The 16,837-nt window shown below is 53.7% G+C and overlaps 1 protein-coding gene across 1 annotated transcript in view; it reads right to left on the reverse strand.

Moving 5' to 3' along the window:
- The window catches only part of FLOT1 (flotillin 1), a 38,819-nt gene extending 22,416 nt beyond the window's left edge, over nucleotides 1-16,403 (reverse strand). The window contains exons 1-7 of the mRNA XM_085532864.1: nucleotides 16,285-16,403; nucleotides 16,044-16,119; nucleotides 12,679-12,769; nucleotides 11,501-11,644; nucleotides 10,602-10,721; nucleotides 9,036-9,131; nucleotides 916-1,068 (exon numbers count right to left, since the gene is read on the reverse strand). Of these exons, the coding sequence (XP_085388990.1) occupies nucleotides 916-1,068; nucleotides 9,036-9,131; nucleotides 10,602-10,721; nucleotides 11,501-11,644; nucleotides 12,679-12,769; nucleotides 16,044-16,119; nucleotides 16,285-16,327 (723 nt within the window). The 5' untranslated portion in view covers nucleotides 16,328-16,403. The remainder of the gene's footprint in view (nucleotides 1-915; nucleotides 1,069-9,035; nucleotides 9,132-10,601; nucleotides 10,722-11,500; nucleotides 11,645-12,678; nucleotides 12,770-16,043; nucleotides 16,120-16,284) is intronic.
- Between the last annotated feature and the right edge of the window lie 434 nt (nucleotides 16,404-16,837).

Consider the following 16,837-nt stretch of genomic DNA (forward strand, 5'->3'; position numbering starts at 1 on the left):
CCATTGAAGGCTCCCAACTACCCCAAGGACCCAATTAAAGGCTCCCAAAGACCCCAAAGACCCTGTTAAAGGCTCCCAGGGTGTCCCAAAGACCCCATTAAAGGCTCCCAAAGACCCCAATAAAGGCTCTCAAAGACCCCAAAGACCCCATTAAAGGCTCCCAAAGACCCCATTAAAGGCTCCCAAAGCCCCCAAAGACCCCATTAAAGCCCCCAAAGACCCCATTAAAGACCCCAACGACCCCATTAAAGACCCCAAAGACCCCATTAAAGGCTCCCAAAGACCCCAAAGACCCCATTAAAGACCCCAAAGACCCCATTAAAGCCCCCAAAGACCCCATTAAAGACCCCAAAGGCCCCATTAAAGGCACTCAAAGACCCCAAAGACCCCATTAAAGACCCCAACGACCCCATTAAAGGCTCCCAAAGACCCCAAAGACCCCATTAAAGACTCCCAGTATCCCAAAGACCCCATTAAAGGCTTCCAAGGACCCCAAAGACCCCAATAAAGGCTCTCAAAGCCCCCAAAGACCCCATTAAAGGCTCCCAAAGACCCCATAGACCCCATTAAAGGCTCCCAAAGACCCCAAAGACCCCATTAAAGACCCCAAAGACCCCATTAAAGACACCCAGGGTATCCAAAAGACCCCATTAAAGGCTCCTAAAGACCCCATAGACCCCAATAAAGGCTCCCAAAGCCCCCAAAGGCCCCATTAAAGGTTCTCAAAGACCCCATAGACCCCAATAAAGGCTCCCAAAGACCCCAAAGACCCCATTAAAGACACCTAGATATCCCAAAGACCCCATTAAAGACCCCAAAGACCCCATTAAAGACCCCAAAGACCCCATTAAAGGCTCCCAGTATCCCAATGACCCCAATAAAGGGTCCCATAGGAAGCTGGGGGTCCCCCTTTACCTGCAGCTGATAGGCCAGGTCAGCCTGAGCTTTGCGTGCATTGACGGCGGCGTCGCACTGCGCCTGCTGCAGCTGGAAGTCACGTTGGGCCTGAGCCATGGCTGTCTCACTGAGCAGCTGGGCACTGAGCTGCTGCTGGCGGGCACGGGACTCCTATGGGGGATATAGGGTTATGGGGGTATAGGGGGGTATAGGGGGGATATGGGGGGCATAGGGGTATGGGGGGGTATAGGGGGTATAGGGGGATATGGGGGTATGGGGGGGTATGGGGGGATATGGGGGTATAGGGGGATATAGGGGGATATAGGGGGTATAGGGGTATGGGGGCGTATAGGGGTATGGGGGGATATAGGGGTATAGGGGTATGGGGGTATAGGGGGGTATAGGGGGATATAGGGGGTATAGGGGTATAGGGGGGTATAGGGGGATATGGGGGGATATGGGGGATATGGGGGGATATAGGGGGATATGGGGGGACATAGGGGGTATAGAGGTATGGGGGGTTATGGGGGTATAGGGTGGGTATTGGGGTTTGGGGGGTATGGGGGGTATAGGAGGGTATGGGGGGATATGGGGGTATGGGGAGATATGGGGCTATTGGGGGGTATAGGGGTATAGGTGTATAGGGGTATGGGAGAGTATTGGGTTATATGAGGGGTATAGGGGTATGGGCTGATATGGGGGGATATGGGGTGTATAGGGGTATTGGGGGTTATGGGGGTATAGGGGGGTATGGGGGGTATAGGAGTGGGGGGGGGTATAGGGGGTATAGGGGGATATGGGGGTATGGGGGTATATGGGGGGTATGGGGGGATATGGGGGTATAGGGTGGGTATTGGGGTTTGGGGGGTATGGGGGGATATGGGGGGTATAGGGGGGTATGGGGGGATGTGAGGGGTATAGGGGGATGGGGGGATATGGGGGTATGGGGGGATATGGGGGGGTATAGGGGTATGGGGGGGTATAGGGGGATGGGGGGATATGGGGGGGATATGGGGGTACGGGGGTATAGGGGGGTATAGGGGTTATGGGGGTATAGGGGGGTATAGGGGGGTATAGGGGGATATAGGGTTATGGGGCTATAGGGGGGTATGGGGGGATATGGGGGTGTATGGGGGGATATGGGGGTGTATGGGGGGTATGGGGGTATGGGGGTATTGGGGGATATGGGGGGAATAGGGGTATAGGGGGTTATGGGGGTATGGGGGGGTATAGGGGGGTATTGGGGTATGGGAGGGTATAAGGGGTTGGGGGTGTATGGGGGGTATAGGGGGATATGGGGGTATGGGGGGGACATGGGGGTATGGGGGTATATGGGGGTATGTGGGGGTATAGGGGGGGTGAGGGTTGTGGGGGTACAGGGGTGTATGGGGGAATATGGGGGGAATGAGGGGATATGGGGGTGTATGGGGGATATAGGGGGTGTATGGGGGGTATGGGGGAATGTGGGGATATGGGGGTGTATGGAGGGTATAGGGGTATGGGGGGATATGGGGTATGGGGGGATATGGGACTGAGCCATGGATGTCTCACTGAGCAGCTGAGCACTGAGCTGCTGCTGCCGGGCACGGGACTCCTATGGGGATATAGGGTTATGGGGGTATAGGGGGCTATGGGGGGATATGGGGGATATAGGGGGTATAGGGGGTATAGGGGTATGGGGGGGTATGGGGGGATATGGGGGTATAGGGTGGGTATTGGGGTTTGGGGGGTATGGGGGGATATGGGGGGTATAGGGGGGTATGGGGGGATGTGGGGGGTATAGGGGGATGGGGGGATATGGGGGTATGGGGGGATATGGGGGGGTATAAGTATATGGGGGGTATGGGGGGTATGGGGAGATATGGGGGGATATAGGGGATATGGGGGTATGGGGGGATATGGGGGGATATAGGGGTATGGGGTGTATAGGGGGGATATGGGGGTATGGGGGGTATTGGGTTATATGAGGGGTATAGGGGGATATGGAGGTATAGAGGGATATGGGGGTATGAGGGGGTATGGGGGGATATGGGGGTATAGGGGGTATAGGGGGGCATAGGGGGGTGTGGGGGTATAGTGGGTATGGGGGGATATGGGGGTTATAGGGGGGATATGGGGTATGGGGAGACATGGGGGTATAGGGGGATATAGGGGGTTATGGGGGTATAGCGGTATTGGGGGATATGGGGGTATGGGGGGATATAGGGGCTATGGGGCGATATGGGGGGATATGGGGGGTATGGAGGTATTGGGCTATTGGGGGGTATAGGGGTATAGGGGGGTATTGGGTTATATGAGGGGTATGGGGGGATATGGGGGTATTGGGCTATTGGGGGGTATAGGGGTATAGGGGGGTATTGGGTTATATGAGGGGTATAGGGGATATGGGGGGTATGGGGGTATGGGGGGATATGGGGGTATAGGGGGTATAGGGGTATGGGGGGATATGGGGAAGCCATGGCTGTCTCACTGAGCAGCTGGGCACTGAGCTGCTGCTGGCGGGCACGGGACTCCTATGGGGATATAGGGGGTATAGGGGATATAAGGGGGTATAGGGGGATATAGGGGATATAGGGGATATAGGGGATATAGGGGGTATAGGGGTATGGGGGGGTATAGGGGGATATAGGGGTTATGGGGGTATAGGGGGGTATAGGGGGTTATGGGGGTATTGTGTTATATGGAGGGCTGTGGGGGTATGGGGGGGTATGGGGGTATGGGGGCATATGGGGCTATTAGGGGGTATAGGGGGTTATGGGGGTATAGGGGGCATGGGGGGATATGGGGGATATGGGGGATATGGGGGTATAGGGGGGTATGGGGGGATATGGGGTATGGGGGGGGTATTGGGTTATATGAGGGGTATAGGGGGATATAGGGGATATGGGGGGATAGGGGGGTATAGGGGGATATAGGGGGTATTGGGGGGGTATGGGGAGTATAGGAGTGGGGGGGGATATAGGGGGATATGGGGGGTATAGGGGTATTGGGGGATATAGGGGATATAGGGGGTTATGGGGGTATAGGGGATATATAGGGAGTGACAGGGGTGTGGGGATATAGGGGGGTAAGGGGGCTATGGGAGGGAGTAAGTATATGGGGGGATATGGGGGGATATGGGGGGTATAGGGGTTATGGGGGTATAGGGGGATTGTGGAGGTATAGGGGGGTATGGGGGTGAGGGGAGGTATGGGGGGATATGGGGGCTATGGGGGGTATGGGGAGATATGGGGGTATAGGGGGGTGTAGGGGTATAGGGGGGATGTGGGGGTGTATGGGGATATGGGGGTATGGGGGGGTATAGGGGTATGGGGGGGTATGGGGGGATATGGGGGGTATGGGGGTATGGGGGGGTATAAGGGGTATTGGGGGATACAGGGCTATGGGGGTGTATGGGGGGATAAAGGCATATGGGGGGGTATAGGGGTATAGGGTGGTATAGGGGTATGGGGGGGTATTGGGTTATATGAGGGGTATAGGGGTATGGGGGGTATAGGGGGTTATGGGGGTATAGGGGGGACATGGGGGAATAGGGGGTATTGGGGGATATGGGGGTATGGGGGTGTATGGGGGTATAGGAGGATATAGGGGTTATGGGGGTATAGGGGGGTATAGGGGTATGGGGGGGTATTGGGTTATATGGAGGGATATGGGGGTATGGGGAGATATGGGCTATTGGGGAGTATAGGGCTATAGGGGGATATGGGGCTATTGGGGGGTATAGGGGGATGGGGAGATATGGGGGATATGGGGATATGGGGGGATATGGGGTGTTTCTATGGGGGATATCGGGGGTTATGGGGGGATATGGGGTCACTGTGGTTCCTATATGCTCAATGGGGTCTCTATGGGGTTATTAGGGTTCCTATGGGGGATATGGGGTCTCTATGGGGTTATTAGGGTTCCTATGGGGGATATGGGGTCTCTGTGGTTCCTATATGGTCAATGGGGTCTCTATGGGGTTATTAGGGTTCCTATGGGGGATATGGGGTCTCTATGGGGTTATTAGGGTTCCTATGGGGGATATGGGGTCTCTATGGGGTTATAAGGGTTCCTATGGGGGATATGGGGTCTCTATGGGGTTATTAGGGTTCCTATGGGGGATATGGGGTCTCTATGGGGTTATTAGGGTTCCTATGGGGGATATGGGGTCTCTATGGGGTTATTAGGGTTCCTATGGGGGATATGGGGTCTCTATGGGGTTATTAGGGTTCCTATGGGGGATATGGGGTCTCTATGGGGTTATTAGGATTCCTATGGGGGATATGGGGTCTCTATGGGGTTATTAGTGTTCCTATATGGTCAATGGGGTCTCTATGGGGTTATTAGGGTTCCTATGGGGGATATGGGGTCTCTATGGGGTTATTAGGGTTCCTATGGGGGATATGGGGTCTCTATGGGGTTATTAGGGTTCCGAAGGGGGATATGGGGTGTTGTGGTTCCTATATGCTCAATGGGGTCTCTATGGGGTTATTAGGGTTCCTATGGGGGATATGGGGTCTCTATGGGGTTATTAGGGTTCCTATGGGGGATATGGGTTCACTGTGGTTCCTATATGGTCAATGGGGTCTCTATGGGGTTATTAGGGTTCCTATGGGGGATATAGGGTCACTGTGGTTCCTATATGGTCAATGGGGTCTCTATGGGGTTATTAGGATTCCTATGGGGGATATGGGGTCTCTATGGGGTTATTAGGGTTCCGAAGGGGGATATGGGGTCTCTGTGGTTCCTATATGGTCAATGGGGTCTCTATGGGGTTATTAGGGTTCCTATGGGGGATATGGGGTCTCTATGGGGTTATTAGGGTTCCTATGGGGGATATGAGGTCTCTATGGGGTTATTAGGGTTCCTATGGGGGATATGGGGTCTCTATGGGGTTATTAGGATTCCTATGGGGGATATGGGGTCTCTATGGGGTTATTAGGGTTCCGAAGGGGGATATGGGGTCTCTGTGGTTCCTATATGGTCAATGGGGTCTCTATGGGGTTATTAGGGTTCCTATGGGGGATATGGGGTCTCTATGGCGTTATTAGGGTTCCTATATGGTCAATGGGGTCTCTATGGGGTTATTAGGGTTCCTATGGGGGATATGGGGTCTCTATGGGGTTATTAGGGTTCCTATATGGTCAATGGGGTCTCTATGGGGTTATTAGGATTCCTATGTGGGATATGGGGTCACTGTGGTTCCTATATGCTCAATGGGGTCTCTATGGGGTTATTAGGATTCCTATGGGGGATATGGGGTCTCTATGGGGTTATTAGGGTTCCTATGGGAGATATGGGGTCTCTTTGGGGTTATTAGGGTTCCTATGGGGGATATGGGGTCTCTATGGGGTTATTAGGGTTCCTATGGGGGATATGGGGTCTCTATGGGGTTATTAGGGTTCCTATATGGTCAATGGTGTCTCTATGGGGTTATTAGGGTTCCTATATGGTCAATGGGGTCTCTATGGGGTTATTAGGGTTCCTATGGGGGATATGGGGTCTCTATGGGGTTATTAGGGTTCCTATGGGGGATATGGGGTCTCTATGGGGTTATTAGGGTTCCTATGGGGGATATGGGGTCTCTATGGGGTTATTAGGATTCCTATGGGGGATATGGGGTCTCTATGGGGTTATTAGGGTTCCGAAGGGGGATATGGGGTCACTGTGGTTCCTATATGGTCAATGGGGTCTCTATGGGGTTATTAGGGTTCCTATGGGGGATATGGGGTCTCTATGGGGTTATTAGGGTTCCTATGGGGGATATGGGGTCTCTATGGGGTTATTAGGGTTCCTATATGGTCAATGGGGTCTCTATGGGGTTATTAGGGTTCCTATGGGGGATATGGGGTCTCTATGGGGTTATTAGGGTTCCTATATGGTCAATGGGGTCTCTATGGGGTTATTAGGGTTCCTATGGGGGATATGGGGTCTCTATGGGGTTATTAGGGTTCCTATATGGTCAATGGGGTCTCTATGGGGTTATTAGGGTTCCTATGGGGGATATGGGGTCTCTATGGGGTTATTAGGGTTCCTATGGGGGATATGGGGTCTCTATGGGGTTATTAGGGCTCCTATGGGGGATATGGGGTCTCTATGGGGTTATTAGGGTTCCTATGGGGGATATGGGGTCTCTATGGGGTTATTAGGATTCCTATGGGGGATATGGGGTCTCTATGGGGTTATTAGGGTTCCTATGGGGGATATAGGGTCACTGTGGTTCCTATATGGTCAATGGGGTCTCTATGGGGTTATTAGGATTCCTATGGGGGATATGGGGTCTCTATGGGGTTATTAGGGTTCCGAAGGGGGATATGGGGTCTCTGTGGTTCCTATATGGTCAATGGGGTCTCTATGGGGTTATTAGGGTTCCTATGGGGGATATGGGGTCTCTATGGGGTTATTAGGGTTCCTATGGGGGATATGAGGTCTCTATGGGGTTATTAGGGTTCCTATGGGGGATATGGGGTCTCTATGGGGTTATTAGGATTCCTATGGGGGATATGGGGTCTCTATGGGGTTATTAGGGTTCCGAAGGGGGATATGGGGTCTCTGTGGTTCCTATATGGTCAATGGGGTCTCTATGGGGTTATTAGGGTTCCTATGGGGGATATGGGGTCTCTATGGCGTTATTAGGGTTCCTATATGGTCAATGGGGTCTCTATGGGGTTATTAGGGTTCCTATGGGGGATATGGGGTCTCTATGGGGTTATTAGGGTTCCTATATGGTCAATGGGGTCTCTATGGGGTTATTAGGATTCCTATGTGGGATATGGGGTCACTGTGGTTCCTATATGCTCAATGGGGTCTCTATGGGGTTATTAGGATTCCTATGGGGGATATGGGGTCTCTATGGGGTTATTAGGGTTCCTATGGGAGATATGGGGTCTCTTTGGGGTTATTAGGGTTCCTATGGGGGATATGGGGTCTCTATGGGGTTATTAGGGTTCCTATGGGGGATATGGGGTCTCTATGGGGTTATTAGGGTTCCTATATGGTCAATGGTGTCTCTATGGGGTTATTAGGGTTCCTATATGGTCAATGGGGTCTCTATGGGGTTATTAGGGTTCCTATGGGGGATATGGGGTCTCTATGGGGTTATTAGGGTTCCTATGGGGGATATGGGGTCTCTATGGGGTTATTAGGGTTCCTATGGGGGATATGGGGTCTCTATGGGGTTATTAGGATTCCTATGGGGGATATGGGGTCTCTATGGGGTTATTAGGGTTCCGAAGGGGGATATGGGGTCACTGTGGTTCCTATATGGTCAATGGGGTCTCTATGGGGTTATTAGGGTTCCTATGGGGGATATGGGGTCTCTATGGGGTTATTAGGGTTCCTATGGGGGATATGGGGTCTCTATGGGGTTATTAGGGTTCCTATATGGTCAATGGGGTCTCTATGGGGTTATTAGGGTTCCTATGGGGGATATGGGGTCTCTATGGGGTTATTAGGGTTCCTATATGGTCAATGGGGTCTCTATGGGGTTATTAGGGTTCCTATGGGGGATATGGGGTCTCTATGGGGTTATTAGGGTTCCTATATGGTCAATGGGGTCTCTATGGGGTTATTAGGGTTCCTATGGGGGATATGGGGTCTCTATGGGGTTATTAGGGTTCCTATGGGGGATATGGGGTCTCTATGGGGTTATTAGGGCTCCTATGGGGGATATGGGGTCTCTATGGGGTTATTAGGGTTCCTATGGGGGATATGGGGTCTCTATGGGGTTATTAGGATTCCTATGGGGGATATGGGGTCTCTATGGGATTATTAGGGTTCCTATGGGGGATATGGGGTCTCTATGGGGTTATTAGGGTTCCTATGGGGTTATTAGGGTTCCTATGGGGGATATGGGGTCTCTATGGGGTTATTAGGGTTCCTATGGGGTTATTAGGATTCCTATGGGGATATGGGGTCTCTATGGGGTTATTAGGGTTCCTATGGGGGATATGGGGTCTCTATGGGGTTATTAGGGTTCCTATGGGGGATATGGGGTCTCCATGGGGTTATTAGGATTCCTATGGGGGATATGGGGTCTCTATGGGGTTATTAGGGTTCCTATGGGGGATATGGGGTCTCTATGGGGTTATTAGGGTTCCTATGGGGGATATGGGGTCTCTATGGGGTTATTAGGGTCTTTATAGGGCCGTCCTTACACGTATCCCCGCGTCCCGTTTCGCCTCCGCTTCCCCCACGCGGGCGTCGCGCTGAACCTCGGCTGTGCGGCCCTTCCCAAGGGAGTGCAGGTAATCCTATAGGGCACAATGGGGCAGATATAGGGTCAGCAATAGGGCCACATATAGGGCCATTAATAGGGCCATCAATAGGGCCATCAATGGGGCCGTCAATAGGGCCATCAATAGGGCCATGTATAGGACCATCAACAGGGCCATCAGTAGGGCGATCAATAGGGCCATCAATGGGGTCATCAATAGGGTTTTCAATGGGGCCACCAATAGGGCAGTCAATAGGGCCATCAGTGGGGCCACTTATAGGGCCATCAATAGGATCACTAATAAGGCCACCAGTATGGCCATCAATAGGGCCGTCAATAGGGCCATCAATAGGGCCATGTATAGGGCCATATATAGGGCCATCAATGGGGCCAACAATAGGGTCATCAATAGGACCATCAATAGGGCCACCTATAGGGCCATGTATAGGGCCATCAATAGGGCCATATATAGGGCCATGTATAGGGCCATATATAGGGCTGTCAATAGGGCCATCAATAGGGCCACCAATGGGGCTACCTATAGGGCCACCAATAGTGCCATCAATGGGGCCATCAATAGGGCCATGTATAGGGCCATCAATAGGGCCATCAATAGGGCCATCAATAGGGCCATCAATAGGGCCATCAATAGGGCCATCAATAGGGCCGTCAATAGGACCATCAATAGGGCCATCAATGGGGCCATCAATGGGACCATCAATAGAGCCACCTATAGGGCCACCAATGGGGCCATGCATAGGACCATCAACAGGGCCATCAATAGGGCCACCAATAGAGTCATCTATAAGAACATTAATAGGGCCACATATAGGGCCATCAATAGGGCCATCAATGGGGCCATGTATAGGACTATCAATGGGGCCACCTATAGAGCCACCTATAGGGCCATCAATGGGGCCATTAATAGGGCAATCAACATCCCATCTATAGGGCCATCAATAGGGCCACCAATAGGGCCATGCATAGGGCCATGTATAGGGCCATCAATGGGGCCATGTATAGGGCCATATATAGGGCCATGTATAGGGCCATGTATAGGCCCATATATAGGCCCATATATATGGCCATGTATAGGACCATATATAGGGCCATATATAGGGCCATGTATAGGGCCATGTATAGGGCCATATATAGGGCCATGTATAGGACCATATATAGGGCCATGTATAGAGCAATGTATAGGGCAATGTATAGGGCCACCAATAGGGCCATGTATAGGGCCATATATAGGGCCATATATATGGCCATATATATGGCCATCAATAGGACCATGTATAGGGCCATCAATAGGGCCACCTATAGAGCCATGTATAGGGCCATATATAGGACCATATATATGGCCATGTATAGGACCATCTATAGGGCCATGTATAGGACCATATATATGGCCATGTATAGGACCATCAATAGGGCCACGTATAGGACCATATATAGGGCCATCTATAGGGCTGTGTATAGGGCCATCTATAGGGCCATGAATAGGAACCTGGTCATCGTGGATGTCCTTCAGGGTGTAGCTGACGACGCTGATCCCCATATTGACCAGGTCGGACGACGCCACCTTAAAAACCTGCTCCGAGAACTTCTGCCGGTCCTTATAGATCTCCTGGGGGCGGGGATATGCAAAGATATGCAAATCAGGTCGTGAATATCAATGAGAAGGGGCGGGGATATGATAATCAGACCCTATTGTGGTCGTTATTAGGTCTCCTGGGGGCGGGGCCAATGTCAGAAAGGGGCGGGGCTATGCAAATCAGACCCTATGGCGATCCTTATAGATCTCCTGGGGGCGGGGATATGCAAATCGGGTCATGATTATCAATGAGAAGGGGTGGGGATATGATAATCACCCCCCTATGGTGGTCCTTATAGATCTCCTGGGGGCGGGGATATGCGAATCGGGTCATGAATATCAATGAGAAGGGGTGGGGATATGATAATCACCCCCTTATGGTGGTCCTTATAGATCTCCTGGGGGCGGGGATATGCAAATCAGGGCGTGCATATCAATGAGAAGGGGCGGGGCTATGCAAACCAGACCCTATGGTGGTCATTATAGATCTCCTGGGGGCGGGGCCAAGGTCAGAAAGGGGCGGGGATATGCAAATCAGACCATGCTTCTCAGTGGGGAAGGGGCGGGGCTATGCAAATGAACCTGTGCTTCTCAAACGGGGGTGGGGGCGTGGCTATGCAAATGAACCCACACTTCTAAACAAAGGGTATCTGGGAATGGGGGCGTGGCCTGTTTAAAGGGGGCATGGCCTATTTAAAGGGGCATGGCCTGTTTAAAGGGGGCATGGCCTATTTAAAGGGGCGTGGCTATTTAAAGTGGGCGTGGCCTATTTAAAGGGGCAGGGCCTATTTAAAGGGGCATGTGCTGCTCACCTCCACTGTCATATGCGCCATGATGGCTCGTTGATGCCCTTCCAAGGTCTCCAGGGCGATTTGGGCTATTTCAGCCTCTGATTTACCCAGGAACATCTGACAGGCGGCCGCCAGCATCTCCTTGTTCTGCCCTTGGATCTTCACCTGCATACGTTGCCCTTTTAAATCCAGGGCTGCCTCTTAAAGTGGCCTCCTTGCACGGGTGGGGCCCACCGGGTTTAAACTCTTAAAGACTGAGTGGGTTTAGTGAGTGTTGCCCCTTTAAGATGTGGGCCCCACCTCTGCGGGGCTGCTTTAAGATGTCACAGTGTCTCAATGCACACTGCAGTGTGGCATTGCCCCTTTAAGGGCCGCCCTAATGCAGTGCTAGGTGGGGCCCACCACAGGGTGAATTAAAAGGGCAATGAGGATGGGGGAGCTGGGGGGACATTGCCCCTTTAAGGGCTGCTCTGCCAAGTAGCCAGGTGGGGCCCACCACGGGGTGAATTAAAAGGGGCGATGAGGGGAAGGTGGGAAGGGGAAGGGGGGGTGGGGGTGGGGGCCGTTGCCCCTTTAAGGGCCACCCCGCTGCAGAGCCAGGTGGGGCCCACCAATGGGTGAATTAAAAGGGCAATGTGGGGGGGGATGCAGGTGGGCTGGGGGGGGTGGAGCGTTGCCACTTTAAGAGCTGCCCAACTGCACCGCCAGGTGGGGCCCACTAATGAGTGAATTAAAAGGGCAATGTGGAGGAGGAGGGGTAGGGGGTTGAGGTGGGGGGGGTGCATTGCCACTTTAAGGGCCGCCCCGCTGCAGCGCCAGGTGGGGCCCACCAAGGGGTGAATTAAAAGGGCAATGTGGAGGGGGATGCAGGTGGGCTGGGGGGTGGTGGCATCGCCCCTTTAAGGGCCGCCCTAATGCAGTGCCAGGTGGGGCCCACCAATGGGTGAATTAAAAAGGCAATGTGTGGGGGGGGTGCAAGTGGGCTGGGGGGGGGTGGGGCATTGCCCATTTAAGGGCTGCCCTGCTACAGAGCCAGGTGGGGCCCACCAAGGGGTGAATTAAAAGGGCAATGTGGAGGGAGATGCAGGTGGGCTGGGGGGTGGTGGCATCGCCCCTTTAAGGGCCGTCCCGTTGCAGCACCAGGTGGGGCCCACCACGGGGTGAATTAAAAGGGCAACGTCAATGTAGGGGGGCGTTACCTGCGCGATGCCGGTCACGGAGATGGGGACGCCATGACGGGTGTAAACCTTCTCACTGCGCACGTTGAGGGTCAGAGTGTTCAGGGAGATGCTGCCCCGAGGGAACGGACACAGTGTCACCCCATAGAGCCCCACATAGAGCCCCATAGACACCCCTATAGCCCCTATAGCCCCCCATAGAGCCCCTATAGCCCCTATAGCCCCCCATAGAGCCCCTATAGCCCCTATAGCCCCCCATAGAGCCCCACATAGAGCCCCATAGACACCCCATAGCCCCTATAGCCCCCCATAGAGCCCCTATAGCCCCCCATAGAACCCCTATAGCCCACCATAGAGCCCCCTATAGCCCCTATAGCCCCCCATAGAGCCCCTATAGCCCCCCATAGACCCCCCTATAGCCCCTATAGCCCCCTATAGCCCCCCATAGAGCCCCTATAGCCCCTATAGCCCCCCATAGAGGCCCTATAGCCCCCCATAGAGCCCCCTATAGCCCCCCATAGAGCCCCCCATAGCCCCTATAGCCCCCCATAGAGCCCCCTATAGCCCCCCATAGACCCCCCTATAGCCCCTATAACCCCCCATAGAGCCCCTATAGCCCCTATAGCCCCCCATAGAGCCCCCTATAGCCCCCCATAGAGCCCCCTATAGCCCCTATAGCCCCCCATAGAGCCCCCTATAGCCCCCCATAGACCCCCCTATAGCCCCTATAACCCCCCATAGAGCCCCTATAGCCCCTATAGCCCCCCATAGAGCCCCCTATAGCCCCCCATAGAGCCCCTATAGCCCCTATAGCCCCCCATAGAGCCCCTATAGCCCCCCATAGAGCCCCTATAGCCCCCCATAGAGCCCCTATAGCCCCTATAGGCCCCCATAGAGCCCCTATAGCCCCCCATAGAGCCCCCTATAGCCCCTATAGCCCCCCATAGAGCCCCTATAGCCCCTCATAGAGCCCCCTATAGCCCCAGTATCCCCCCATATCCCCCCTATATTCCTCAATATACCACTATACCCCCCCTATATCCCCCCTATAACGCCCCTATACCCCCCATATCCCCCTATATCTCCCCATATCCCCCCATAACCCCTGATATACCCCCCTGTAGGCCCCATATCCCCCCATAACCTCTGATATACCACCCTATAGCCCCCATATCCCCCCATACCCCCTATATCCCCCTATGCTCCCCCATATACTCCCCCATGTCATCCATATACCCCCTTATATCCCCCCATATACCCCCTATAGCCCCCATATCACCCCCATATACCCCCCTATATCCCCCATATCCCCCCATATTCCCCCTATACCCCCCATATCCCCTATATACCCCCTATACCCCCCTATATACCCCCATATCCCCCTATATCCTCTCTATATCCCCCATATCCCTCCTATAACCACCTATATCCCCCCTATAGCTCCCATATCCCCCTATATACTTCCCTATATCCCCCATATACCCCCCTATACCCCCCATATCTCCCCATATCCCCCCTATAGACCCCATATCCCCCCTATATCCCCGTATATGAGCCCATATCCCATTATAGCCCCCATATCCTCCCATATCTCCCAATATCACCCGTATACTCCCCCCTATATCCCCCCATATCCCCCATATATCCCCCCCCATATCCCCCTATATCTCCCCCATATCCCCCTATACACCCCCATACACCCCCCTATACCACCATATTGCCCCCCATACCCCCTAATATCCCCCTATATTCCCCCATATCCCCCCTATATACCCCAATATCCCCCTCTAACCTCCATATATCCCCCCATATATCCTCCTATATCCCCCCATATCCCCCATATCCCCCCCTATATCCCCCCATATCCCCCTATATCCCCCCATATATCCCCCCATACCCCCCATATCTCCCCTCACATTCCCCCATAGACCCCTATAGACCCCATATACCCCCTATAGGCCCCATATCCCCCTATACCCCCCATATCCCCCCTATAACCCCCCATATCCCATTATAGCCCCCAATACCCCCCCTATCCCCCTATATCCCCCCATATCCCCCTATATTCCCCCTATAGCCCCCATATCCCATTATAGCTCCCTATATCCCCCATATCCCCCTATATACCCCCTTATATCCCCCATATCCCCCTATATCCCCCATATCTCCCTATATACCCTCTATAACCTCCTATATCCCCCCATATACCCCCCTATAGGCCCCATATCCCCCCTATAACCCCCTATACCCCCTATATCTCCCCATATCCTCCCATACCCCCCCTATATCCCCCATATCCCCCTATATACCCCCTATAACCCCCCATATCCCCCCATATCACCCTATATCCCCCCTATACCCCCTATATACCCCCATATTCCCCTATATCTCCCCATATCCCCCCCATATACCCCCCTATAGGCCCCATATCCCCCTATATCCCCCATATCCCCCTATAGACCCTTATATCCCCCCATATCCCCCTATATCACCCCTTATATCCCCCCATATCTCCCCATATCCCATTATAGCCCCCTATATCCCCCATATACCACCCCATAGCCCCCCATACCCCCTATATCCCTCTATACCCCCCCATATACCCCCCATATCCCCCCTATACCCCCCATATCCCATTATAGCTCCCTATACCCCCCTATACCCCCTTATATCCCCCTATATCCCCCCATATACCCCCCTATATCTCCCCTATATCTCCCCTATATCCCCTCATATCCCATTATAGCCCCCTATACCCCCCTATAGGCCCCATATCCCCCTATATCTCCCCATATCCCCCCTATACCCCCCATATCCCCCCCTATATCCCCCCATATCCCCCCTATAGGCCCCATATACCCCTCTATACCCCCTATATCCCCTATATCTCCCCATATCCCCCCCATATCCCCCCATATCCCCCCCTATATCCCCCCTATAGGCCCCATATACCCCTCTATACCCCATATATCCCCTATATCTCCCCATATCCCCCCCATATCCCCCCATAGACCCCTATAGGTCCCATATACCCCCCTATAGGCCCCATATCCCCCTATATCCCCTATATCCCCCCATATACCCCCCCATATCCCTATATACCCCCCTATATCCTCCCTATAGCCCCCATATCCCCCTATATACCCCCCTATATCCCCCATATCCCCCCATAGACCCCTATAGGTCCCATATACCCCCCTATAGGCCCCATATCCCCCTATATCCCCCCATGCCCCCATATCCCCCCTATATCCCCCCATATCCCCCTATAGGCCCCATATCCCCCCCTATATCCCCCCATATCCCCCCTATAGGCCCCATATCCCCTATATCCCCCCATACCCCCTATATACCCCCCTATATCCCCTATATCCCCCTATACCCACCGCTGTATCTGCTGCAGACACGGCACCACGAGGACTCTTCCCCCCGCCACCATCACGGGGGGGCTGCGGCAAAACCCTACGGGGGGGGACACGGGATTGAGGCCTACACAGGATCGAGGCCTACACCGGGATTGAGGCCTACACCGGGATCGAGGCCTACACCGGGATCGAGGCCTACACCGAGGCCTACACCGAGGCCTACAGGCCTCACACCTCCATTGAGGCCTATGGCCCCGCTTACCCGACACCACCATGGCCTCGTTGGGGCCGCACGTGAAGAACATGGCGGCCAACGAATGGGGAACCGGGCCCGGTAACGCTACGGCTTCACCCAGCCCACTTCCGGCTTCCGGTTGATCTGTGGAGGACTTCCGGCTTCTTCGAGAAGCACTTCCGGCCGCTCTTACCCGCACTTCCGGCTTCTCTGAGCAGCACTTCCGGCTTCTCTGAGCAGCACTTCCGGCTTCTCCGAGAGGCACTTCCGGCCGCTCTGAAAGGCACTTCCGGCCGCTCCGAGCCGCACTTCCGGCTTCTTGCTGACTGGACTTCCGGCGGATCCGGAAGTGCTCTGCCCCCCCATCTTTCCAGTAAGGGAAAAAACCCGTAAAACAGCCCTAAAAGTCTCCAAAAATGGCTTTTTAGCCCCAAAATACCCTTCAGGATCCCCATGGGGAGCCATTTTGGGTGTAATTTAATGGATTTCATTCAAATTACGGTTTTGTTTTGGCACAGATTGATTTTGGTGCCCACAACAATCATGGCGGCTCCGCACTTCCGGTTGTGTTGTGCGCATG

Source organism: Coturnix japonica, unplaced genomic scaffold (assembly GCF_054131305.1).
Source record: "Coturnix japonica strain WE unplaced genomic scaffold, WE-NBRP24 Scf050, whole genome shotgun sequence".
NCBI classification, from domain to species: domain Eukaryota; kingdom Metazoa; phylum Chordata; class Aves; order Galliformes; family Phasianidae; genus Coturnix; species Coturnix japonica.